This window comes from Vicugna pacos, chromosome 6, assembly GCF_048564905.1.
Source record: "Vicugna pacos chromosome 6, VicPac4, whole genome shotgun sequence".
In the NCBI taxonomy this organism is placed as follows: Eukaryota; Metazoa; Chordata; class Mammalia; order Artiodactyla; family Camelidae; genus Vicugna; species Vicugna pacos.
In genome coordinates this window covers 59,850,089-59,862,173 of record NC_132992.1, presented here as the reverse complement: position 1 = coordinate 59,862,173, position 12,085 = coordinate 59,850,089, and the positions used below count along the sequence as shown (strand labels likewise).

Here is a 12,085-nt window from a genome sequence, read left to right as displayed (position 1 = left end):
GAATCAAGGCCTCGGGACACCAGGCTCTGAAAAAAGAGGGAAGTGACTCTGGTGTTTGTTATGAGGGCTGGTGGACAAGAGGGAAGAGGTATCAGACCTCCCTTCCCAGCCTCTGGTTGTTGGCCTCAGTCAAGGCCAACAACTGTGTCAGACACAGTTACAGTTTGATCATTCTTGCCCTTGGGATATATTTGGGCTTTTGCTTATGCAGAGTTAATGGGTCTTCCGGGCTATAACTTGGCAGCACAAGTCCCATCCCAAAGATTGGAAGAGCAGAGAAATGGAATGTCATCTTGCCAGGGTGAATACCACACCTGCTTCAGTGACCCTAGCCCATGACCAGTATCCACGCCTCTAGAGTCTGCCCTGCCCTAGCCTCTGCCCTCAGCCATCCAAGAGAGGCTGGTTTCTCCCACGTTCTTGGACCCAAGGCTGTCAAGTTACACTGAGGACTTAACTCTCATTTGGCTTGTTTTCTTCTGTAACTACCCAGTTGTAAGGCCAAGAGTCTAACTACAATTAGCTCAACTACTTTTATCTTCCATTAGGAGACAAATTTAAAATGTAAAACTTTCCTTTGGCTGAATTGTTTTTATCAGTAAAAGGAACATCTGAGAGTACATTTTGATTCAAAACATATCATCTAGGCAAATCAGTATTTTTCCATTGTTTTTCTAAAAAGCCAAACAGTTAAACATAAACTCCCTAAAACTCAAGCCAAATTCACTTTACTCTTTTCCTATCAATTCTCAGAGTTAAGTGAGCTCTGTAAGTAGTCTAGAAGTATCCTCTAAGTAGACAACATGGCAGAAGGAGGGAAGAAAAGAGAGAGGATGGCCTCTTGGAGGAGGGAGAGCAAAACAGGAGGATAGATTGGTTTCTATATATTTGAGGAGCCTGGTTTATCTACTCAAGAGTTCATTTAACCATTTAAACAAATGGAAACTAGAATTGCCACTCTTACTAGAACCAGCGAGCATTTTAATATGGCCCAGGTCACTTAGGTTTTCAGAGCTCTCTAGAAAACCCTGAAAGTACTTTCCAGAATTTAAGCATGAAATCTTAGAGTTTTGATGACAAATAATAATTGGCAGCTAGGATTTTCAGATGTCTCAGTTATTTAAAAAGACAGTTCATCTTCATGCAGCCAATAAGAAATGAGGACTTTCACAATTGCCTGGTGGGCCAGAGGTATACAGAGAATTCAGCAAATGAGCTGATCTTGGACTGACTTTTCTCTGCTCCCAGCCAGTTGCTCTGAATTATCAGCTCACACTATAATGCTGCCTATGGGAGACAGAAGCAGTCACAGTGTCCCACTGAAGTTCCATGACTCCCGTGTTCCCCAGTGCACTGGCTGCATGTGTGTGTGGTGCCCTGCAACCTCTGGCTGGTATAAATCCTTCAGGATGACCTGGCTGTCATCCTCAGAGTTGGAAAAGGAAAACTTTTAGCTGTTTCATAATTCCCTCTGATGGAGTTCTCTGTGGGGATGTTTTGTCGACAGGGCCTACTTGGAGCTCGAGATCACCCTGTCTCAGGAGCAGATTCAGAAGTACACAGACTGCCTGCAATTCTACGTGAACAACACACTTAAAGAACTGAGGAGGCTTTTTCTCGTTCAGGACCTGGTGGATTCCTTAAAAGTACGATTGCTTAAACCATTCCATTTGACAGTCTTGAGTTTTTTTCCCTAAAGGTACAATGTTACAAACTACCACATGGTGAAGAATTAAAAAACAAACAAACAAACAAACAAAAAACTAATGCTAATTATATTCTAGAGTCAGGAAACCTTCAGCTGTACAGTATCATGGAGCTTTTCCAGTCTAATCCCCTCATTTTACAGATAATGGAACTATGGCTCAGAGAGGTTGAGACACTTGCCTGAGATTGCGCAGTGAGTCACTGACAGAGTTGAGATCAATCCCAGGTCACACAGCTTCTAGTTCTATACTTCTTACAACACATCAGATTGTTTCTCCTTACCATTTTCAATTCCTCAGTCAGTTTCCTAAAATTAATTTTAAAATAAAAATCTAGGGAATGTGAAAAATATATATACTTTTTCTTGGAAAGAAATGCCAGACTCTCCGTAAGGACAAGACATGTGGGCTGTGCAGTGGAGCCCCCAAAGGGTAGAGGACCTTGGGCATCTGGGTGTTATTCCTGGTGCTCTCACTGAATTCACCAGGATTCTGGGACCAAGCTGCTATGAGCGCCCTGTGGTTTACATGTAAAACCAAAGTCATCAGTCGTGATTCAGCAGGCCATGAGCAGAGGTGTGGGAAGTCCAGGCAAGGTTGTTGTGAGTTCTTTGTTCTCCCGGAGTCCTTTGTACACATAGGGCAGGTGGATATACCATGGGTTGCTCTGTAACTGAGGAAGAAAGAGCAGAAAGAAAGTGATGAGACCTTGACCCTCAAGCTGCTTTACTTGTAATAATATCTTGGCGAGTAATAACTAGAGGAGACAGCAGGGAGATTACAATTACTTACCTTAGGGCTCTTAAGGCGACATTTCTGTTTATATTTGTAGTGTAAAAATTGTGGGCCAGAATGGGATCAACAAACTTTATCTGTAAAGGGTTGTATAGTAGGTATTTTAGGCTTTGCAGGCTATGTGGTCCGTGTTGTGGCTACTCATTTCTGCCATTATAGCAGGAAAGCAGCCAAAGACATTACATAAATGAATGACGGTGGCTGTGGGCTAGTAAAACATTGTTCATGAACACTGAAAATTGAATTTTGTCATTTTCTCATATCACAAAATGTTATTCTTGTTTTGATTTTAATTGACCATTTCAAAATCCATTTTTAACTCATGGGCCCTACAAAAAAGAGGTCAAGGGCCAGTTTGATGACCCTACACTAGATTATTATTTCATCAAATCCCTCAGATCTGACAACAAAGCAATCAAGAAATCCAAAGCGTTCTGTGAGAAGTGAAGACTAGATCTTCCTTCACTTATTCTGTAATGAGCTTTATATGCTCTTACATTTCCTATTGAAACCATGATGTAGTTACCTCAAGTTTTAATCTAAAGAACTCAATGAAATGAGACTCCTATCTGTCACAATGGTTTTAGAGCACTGATCATCATTTTATTCCTCAGTTTGCGGTCCTGATGTGGCTCCTGACTTACGTTGGCGCTCTCTTCAATGGCCTGACCCTGCTGCTCATGGGTAAGGAGAGACGAGTGTGTTACGTCTTCTCTCACACACTCTGTGAGCATAAAGTTTCCTAGGCTGTTAGCTGTTAGCTTGCTTGGATGGATTCTTAGCAACAAATGCCAGATTCTCTGAGTGCAGAGAACTTCCTTGACCATCATAGTTCAGCTATAGAGTATAATATATATTATGCAATGACAATGTATTTCTTAGTCTGAAGGGTTTTTTTTCCAACCACAACTGGTTTTTTTGGCTTCAAATACATATCTGCTTCAATGGCAGTCATGTATAGAAATTCATTTTTATCTTAGGAGGACACAGTGTACCCTCATTCCAGGAATAATGACTTAATATTCGTTAAGTTCTCAGCATGTTTTTGTTTTCCTTGCGACCTGCCCTGCCATCTTTTAGCTAGACTATTGGTTGCCATAGATAGTGCTATAATATACATAGCTATATAAAAATGTATCTGTAAGCTTATTCTTACTCTCAGAATTTTAATACTATATTTGTTTTTCATCCCAGCTGTGGTTTCAATGTTTACTCTACCTGTAGTGTATGTTAAGCACCAGGTAAGTTCTATGTAGCGTCAAGCATTCATGTTAAATTTTGATCTGGTGAACTTTGGATGTGCTCATGATTTCTTCCTCTTTGTAGGCACAGATTGACCAATATCTGGGACTTGTGAGGACTCACATAAATGCTGTTGTGGCAAAGTAAGTTACATAGTGCAATTCTTAAAAAGAAGGGATTGTCTAAGGTAGGCATTTGAGTGGATTAGGTAGGAGTAATAAAAGGATAATAAAATAATAGGTTGATTTATGATCATTCACACCCATCCCAATTATATTATTTCAGAAAATAAGTATAAATTTTAAAACTCCCAAATTAAACAAAACTTTCAGTGGTTAATTTCAGGTATCATGATAAATGAGTTTTAGTGAATGAATGGTATTAAGCTCTGTTTGGGGACTGGCTCACTTCTAAGAAGAAGATGGGTTGGAGGAAAGAAGAAAACCTGGTTTAGAAAAGTAAAATTAATTTATAACAGTTTAATTGAAATAAAAATAAGTTAACAAACATTTTCAATATTTTAAACAATAAATATCTCTAATTTTTGAATCATTGAAATTATTTTTAAAACTGAAAATATTTTTTCATCTTTGAAACTTTTGTTACATTTTAAATTACACTATTTCAACTCAACAAGTGTGTGTTTGCTTATATAATTAACACCATTGCTTTTTAAACCTGAGTCTAAATAGGCTATGTATTAGGAGATAAAGATTTCAGTTATAAGTAACTACAGTTCATAAAATCATTAAACTTAGTAGTTTTCCTTAATTCTTAAATTATTGTTTTTAGATTTGTCTTCATCTAAAAAGATGGTTTTTATTTTGTCACTATTACTCAAGATTTTGTTTTAATCAAAAGCAGACCTAGGCTTCAACTACACAAACATGTCACAAAAAGACTAGAATTTGTCGACATGAACTCTCTCCAGTAATCTTAGAATCATGTGGCTGGACCTAGGTGATAGTCAGAATTAAAGGGAAGTACTTTAGATAGTCAAAGCTGTATAAAACAGAACAAAAAAGGAAAAAAAAAACCAGCTGAATTTTCTCTGCTATTTGACTTGCATGTCATCAATTATAGTTCTCTTCTGAAGTATGTAACGTTTTTGGATTTTACTGTGTATTGTTTATATTCTTCCTCTTGAATTCACGGTGATTTTGGATCTGTATCATATCTACAGCACATTTCAAAATGCCTGATATTATAAGCTTGGACACAAATGTAGCTAATACCTAATGAAAGTCAATAAACTGAAGGTAAATACTCATTTGTGTTGAAAAATGGCAGCATGGTATATAGCATGAAACTTGGTGGTTGCCAGAACCTGGGGAACTTATTAAAAATATGAATTCCCAAACTGTACAACAGACTTACACAAGTAGAATTTCTAGAATAAAGGAACTGGGATCTGTATTTTAATGAACTCCCTAGGTGCCTTTTTGGCAGTTAGAACTGTGTTCAGGAACCACAACAAAGTACCCCAGAATAGGAGCTTGGAAACTGGAAGATGGAAGTTCTGGTCATCAGTTGTCCAATAGTTAGTTTGAGGATCTTCAACAAATCACATCTCTTAATTTTTTTATTTGATTGATTGGTTGGTTGCTTCTAGGAGACATACCTATTATGTCTTGGGTACTTCATGTAACAGGCACAGAGAATAAAAAGATGAATAAGATGATCCCACCCTAGGAGAGCTCTCAGACGATGGGTGCAGACCAAACTGTAAAGGAATATCTATAAGACAGTATCAGAACGACAGCGGAGTTGTATAAAGTACTAAGGTGAGAGAGCTAAGGAAACCACTGCTCCTACCTGGAGAGGATAATGGAAAGCCACTATAATGAGGGCCCTTGCCTTAGTCGGTTTGGGCTGCTATAATAAACTACCACAGACTGGTTGGCTTATAAACAACAGAAATTTATTTCTCATAGTTCTAGAGGCTGGAAGTCTGAGATGACAATCCAGCATGGTTGGGTTCTGGTGCAGATGTCTTGCTGTGTCCTCACATGGCAGAAATGGAAGGAAACTCTCTGGGGTCTCTTTCTCTCTCTTTTTTACTGAAGTATGGAGTCTTTTCGTATATGGCACCAATCCCATTCGTGAAGGCTGCATCCTCCTAAAGGCCCCACCTCCTAATACCAACACATTGGGGAGTTAGATTTCAACATATGAATTTTGGGGGGAGGGGGACACAAATATTCAGTCTATAGCAGCCCTGAAGGATGGGTAAACATTCATCAGGTGGATGATGAGGGGAAAGGCACCGTGAGAAGAAATAATATAGGCAGAGAAGGCATGAAAAAGTAGATCAAGTTCAGTAAGCAGTGAGTCAGCCAGTGTGTCTAAAGCTTAAATGGGTGGAAAGATCAATTAGAAAGGGTCTAGAAAGAGGCTGAGGTCAAGTATTGAATGCTCTAAGGAGTTATGCCTCTGACCCAACAGGAAATAGCCAGCTCTTGATGTTTTTACACAGGAGATTGATATAATCAGGCTTGTGTTTTGCACAGGTTACTGTGATGGTCTAGTGGGAGGAGAAATGGAGAGGAAAGTGGAGATGTGGTGATCAGCAAGGAAGCTGTCATAATTCAAACAAAAGTTATGAGGGTATAGGCCTATTAAAATGGAGGGAAAGGAGAGACAGAAGAGGAATACAATGCATGAATGTATGTATACAATATAGTTGGTTAAATTAAAATTGGAAATCAAGGCTGTGAAAAGGAGTATAAAGGAAACACATTCACCACAAGGGCTAATATGGTTTCTGTAATTGAGCTTCAGTCAGATTTGGCTCTGAGCTTCCTGGTATCTAGAACAGAAAGAGAAACTGGGTAAGTTACATAGTTCTTGTTACCAGAAAGGAGGAAACAATTCTTCAAGAGAATCTGTTTTGTCTGACACTAAATTTGGAGGAAGATTTCCTGGTGGGATCTTACCTCTAAGGCTCCTTCAACCTCTGAAATTCTGATTCCATGTTAGAATAATTCCAGCAAAAGAACTCACACCATTTTAGTGAAACAATTAAGAACATGATCTTTGGATTCAGATAGATGAGTTTGAGTTCATGTCTGGCATTTTTAGCTATATGAGGTTATTATCATCAGTGCCCTTTGACTCTTTGAGCCCATTTTCTTAGCTGTACATTGAAAAGATATATCTGTAAACTACTCTTACTTGGACTAGGAAGCACTCCATAAATGTTAGATGGTCATAATCATGGTTACCCTCCTCCTACTATTTAGAGATCAGTTTGGCATTTGGGGGAGGTGTGGGGGACAGTCCCAGACTGGATCAGGAGACCTTGGTACTCCTCCCTCCTCTGTGCTGAGGGAATGAATGATCCTGTCCAGGTCATTTAACCTTTCTGTGTTTCAGTTTTCCAGCTCTAAAATGGGATTAGTAACACCTAATAACACTTCTTAAGGTTTTGAAAATAAGGGAAAAGGGTGACAAATTTTTTAAAAAGAAAATAAATATTATAGAGGCTATTAAAGCTTTGAACAACTTAAAACCTCATAAGAATATGCCTCAGGTGAATACAACTCTCCATGTCCAGGTGAGTTATATTCTAGGATGGTAAAATAGCCTACAGTTTTAAGCTGGAAGCTCTCTTGGTGATCTGTAATAAATCTTGGAGAATGAAGGACATCCTGAAAACTGAAGCTGTCCTGATTTTCAAATAAGAAGAATAGATTCTAAAAATTATCTTTTGATGAATTGAATGCCTACCTTCAAGCAAAGTTCCAGAATGAACTAGTAAAATGTAGGTAAATATTTAGATCATTCTATGATCACTAAACTGAGGGATCATACAGCCTCCTCTAGCCAGTGAGAATTTGAATTTCAGTTGGGTACTGACAAGTCTTCTTGGTGTCCTTGAGGAGAAAATGGAGACATGTAGTCCAGGTGGTACCAGCACGGTTGGTAGAGTTCTAAAAAATTGAAATACTAGACCCTACGCATGTTAATTAATCCATCAAATATCTGTCCAGGGCGAGGTGTAGTGATGTGACAAAGGGCCCTGCCCTTGACTCCATGACTTTCCATCCCAGTGCTTCACATGACTATGTGAAGACAAATCAAATAATCAAATACGCTCATCAGAGTTCTAGATGACACACAGCTTGGAGCAAAAGCAAAACCAGAAGATGGCAAGTTCAAGATTCAAAATGAATCAAGTGATCTTGAGTAGGCACGCATGCTGAACTGAAATTACTTAAGTGAAAGTAACATTGAAAGCAAAGTCCTACATTTAGGTTTTTAAAAAGTCAATTTAGCCAATATAAAACAGGAGGAGGGGCAGATGAGATAGGATACAACAGTGCTGTGTGTGAAAAATACCTGGGGGGGGGTTAATTGATTAATTGGTCACAGCCAGATACGAGTCAATAATGTACTGAGGCATATTTTTAAAAATCAATACAAGTTTAGATGTTATTAATAGAAGTATAAAGTCTAAATCAAAAGAGACCAGAGTTGTTTCATATTCCATATTGATCATTCCATATCGATGTTCAGTTTCAGAGTTGAACATTTTAAGAGATGCAGTTATACTCTGGAGTGATGTCAGAAAGATGACCAGGTATTGAAGTATAGGAAATCCGACAGTGATTATCGTGACAGCCAGACTTCTCTGGGGATGGTTACATCAGAAAAGAGATAACTTTAAAAGAACACAGTAGCTATCCCCAAATATTTGGAGGTCTAACATTGTGAAAGAAGTAGTCTTTCCCTTTTTCTCTAAAGAGCTATGAGTGGAAAGTCCAGAAGTTGTGAGATTTGGATGGAACATGAGGGAAAACAGTAGCAGTGAGAGTTGCTCAACAGTGAAACCGTTCGCCCCGTGAAACCGTGAGCTCCCTGACGTTCATTCAGCTATTCATGTAAAACTTAGTTGGCACTGTCACGGGTGTGGTAAAAAGGACTTCTGCAATGCGAGAAAAGTAGAATTAGTTAATACCTGGTCTACCATAATACTCTAAAGTATTTCAAAACTAAAAAAGAAAAAAAAAGTTAAACTTTTGAGAAGACAGACCTAAAGTGACTCTGTTGAAATGTTTCACTCCCTCCCTCTCTGCTGCGATGTCAATTTCTGCCTCTACAGGCTTATTCCACAGTCATAATTTCTCCAATCTCCTGTTGCTATCTCTGTTTTCTTTCCCCCCTACCTCACTTCAATCAGGCCTTCACCCTGAGCATTGAAGTTGCTCTTTGTCAGGGTCCCAGTGACCTCCCTATTGCCAAATCCTACAGTCATCACTCCATCCTCATCCCACTCAACCTCTCAGACACACTTTATGACCACTGCTATCTCTGTTAAACACTCTTCTTGAATACTTAAACTGCTGGAGCCTCAGCTCCTTTCTCCCAGTGTCTTCTCTTGGCTCCTCCTTCTCTGGTTCCCTTTCATCCAGTCCTGTGGCCTCAAAGGTTATCTCTATGTGAAGGACTCCACAACTTGTGTCTCCACAAGTTTAAGTTTTTAAAAAGTCAGCTTTACAAGTATAGAATGGGAAGAGGGGCAGATGGAAATGAGATAGGATACAACAGAAATACCTGGAAGATTTTAATTGGTCACAGCCAAATATAAGTCAGTGATGTGCCTGAGACATTTTTTTAAGTCAATGAAAGTCTAGATGTTTATTAATAGAGGTATAAAGTCTAAATCAAAAGGTTTACTGAGTGCCAGATCTATTCATCTGATTATCTGATGTTTTCTCTCAGATCTCATATACATTTCAGATTCAACATGGCCAAACAGATCTTGCAATTTCAGCCCAGATTTTGTTTTTCCTTCTGTTATCACCATCTTGGTAAATGGCATTATCATTCACCTGTTTGCTCAGACCAAAAACCAAAGAATCTTCCTTGATTACTCTCCATCTTCCCCTTGGTCGCACACTCAGTCCATCAACATGTCAGATGGGTCTTGCCATCTGCACCTCCAAACTAGATCCCCAGAGTGTTCACTTTGCTCCATTTCCAAGGATCCATTTCCATATAACCCAGGCCATTGCCATCTGGCACCTGGACTTCCATCCTTTTCTTCCATCCGTAATTGCTCTCACTTCGGTTTCTCTACTTTTTTCACATAACCACCTTCATGGTCTTCTTTGATCTCTTCATTCCTTTGCCTAAAATTTGTCAATGACTTTCCATCACACAGAATAGAATCTAAATTCCTTCCCACTACCCACAAGTTCCAGCGCCATCTAGTTACTGCCTGCCTGTCAGACCTCCCCTCCTGACTTCCCAAGCATATTGGCCTCTACTCTCCTTGCCTCCTAGGCTTGTCCTCACTTTATGGCCTTTGCACTCCCTGCTTCCTCTTCCTGAAACACTTCGCACTCTGGTGTTTGCCTTGAGACCCCTTCTCTGCCTTTGGGCATCTGTTTCTCGCATCAGTGGATTTAAAGTAGGCAACTCCGACCTTACTACTGCTGTCCCCTCACTGCCTTATCATTCCATCTGTTTTTTTTTTAAAATAGCATTTATCACCATATGTACTTCTCTTGTTTCCCTACGTGTTTATTTCTGCCTCTTCAGCCTCTCTGAGAATGAAAGCTCCATGAGAGCAGGACTTTCTCCTTTCTGTTCACTGAATTCCAGCACCTACAAGGGTACCTGGTACAGAGGAAGGTCTCAACCAAACTGCATAAGAAGATCAGAAAGCTTTGATTTAACAGATCAAAATGCTTCCAGTATAAACCTACCATAAAGTAATACTGCCATACTGAGAGAATCACAGAAAGTTAGGGGCATTGGAGAGATCTAATTTGCTCTAGGACCAGGGAAGCTCATTAGCTGGCCTGTGTCACACAGCTAATTAGTAGAGAGCTGAAACTAGGACTCAGGTTTCTTGATTCCAGTTCTAGGTAGTTTATGTTTAGGGTGACCCTATGTTCCTTTTCCTGGAACCATCCCTGATATGCTGATATGCTGATTGTCCTGGCATAGTTAGTAACCCTCCTTCTCTTTCAGAAGTGTCCCACATCGGATCATAAACTGACTACGCCACAACTTCTGAAATCGTGAAATAAATCGACACCTTTGTCTACCTGAAAAGTTACGATTTAAGGAATGTGGCTTCCTTGGGTCATTCATTATCTAATTTACACTTTCTTCTTATTGCTGCATTGAAATGTGTTTAGAAAACACTCATGCTTAAAATTATAATATCTTTTAGAATATTAAGCTACTTGGTCACTTAGCTGACTAAAGCAGCAACACATAAAGAAGTCATAAAATGCTTTTGTTAATAACACTTGTGATTTACCACCTTCTTCTTATATTGTCTTTTTAGGATTCAGGCTAAAATCCCAGGCGCTAAAAGGCACGCTGAGTAAGTCAGTACCCCACCAGGGACTGGACACCAATGGAATGTCTGAAGTGGTAACAGCTCTGTCTTACGTGTTACTGCAAATCGATTGTTTCTCTCCCCAGTACCATAATCTTAGAGACAAACTTTAAAACAGCTGTTTTTAGGCTGTTCCTGTACTCTTAGGATATTTGAGTCCCTTGTGTCAAGCACTAAAGTATAGAGAAAAGTGTATTAGATGTGGTTTTTAATTTTGTGTTGCTAAAAAAAGTGCATGATGGTGAGAGCCCAAGCTATCTTTCCTTCGTCGATGTTCTTCTCTGCAATGCCTCTGTAGCTTCTCATGTTCCCTGTGGCTAGGCCTTTCCTGCCCAGTGCGCTGATGCAATAGTGGAAACTGCTTATATGTCCTTGGGTTGCTGGTTGGATTAATCTTTAATAACAATATATAGACTTGTAGACCAATGGTTAAGTGTTTTTCCAACACACACAACATAAAAATAAAAACAAGTCGACCGTACTTAGGATAGTCAGTTTTGTATAACTTAAAATAATTAAATAAATGAATAAACCCAAAACAAACACGCAGTACTTTTGTTGTGTGAAACTGATGGGCTGATTTACATGTATGGTAACTAAAAAGTACCAGCATGTTAACTTTGTTACAATTTGTATTACTTTCTCTGTAGTTCTAATGGATTTAATTATGGACTCTGGATATTTGCACTTATGTACTTGATAATGAATGCATAAATAAATGTTACTAAATGTAGAAACTTCTCCCTCTCTTCTCATGATCTTACCAGAAAATGCAGAAGCTCTTAAGAAATAACAATCTCCTATGGACATGCTGGGAAGGCTGAGAACAAGTGCTCGCTCTACTTCTGTTTCCAGGACCACATAGTCCAACTTTAACCTAGTATATGACTTGGGTTATTAACAGAAATCACTAAAGACTAGTAAAACTGGAAAATGCTCTTCATATTGTACTCTGTGGGGTTGATGCAGATAATTTAGTTTTAAA

At 39.1% G+C, this 12,085-nt stretch overlaps 1 protein-coding gene across 4 annotated transcripts in view; it reads left to right on the top strand.

Moving 5' to 3' along the window:
• Positions 1 to 11,833, top strand: part of RTN1 (reticulon 1) — a 208,203-nt gene extending 196,370 nt beyond the window's left edge. For all 4 annotated transcript variants that reach the window (XM_072963153.1, XM_072963155.1, XM_072963154.1 and 1 more), the window contains 5 exons: positions 1,508 to 1,646; positions 3,116 to 3,185; positions 3,696 to 3,742; positions 3,828 to 3,886; positions 11,047 to 11,833. In XM_072963153.1, the coding sequence (XP_072819254.1) occupies positions 1,508 to 1,646; positions 3,116 to 3,185; positions 3,696 to 3,742; positions 3,828 to 3,886; positions 11,047 to 11,089 (358 nt within the window). In that variant the 3' untranslated portion in view covers positions 11,090 to 11,833. The remainder of the gene's footprint in view (positions 1 to 1,507; positions 1,647 to 3,115; positions 3,186 to 3,695; positions 3,743 to 3,827; positions 3,887 to 11,046) is intronic.
• The last annotated feature ends 252 nt before the right edge of the window (positions 11,834 to 12,085 follow it).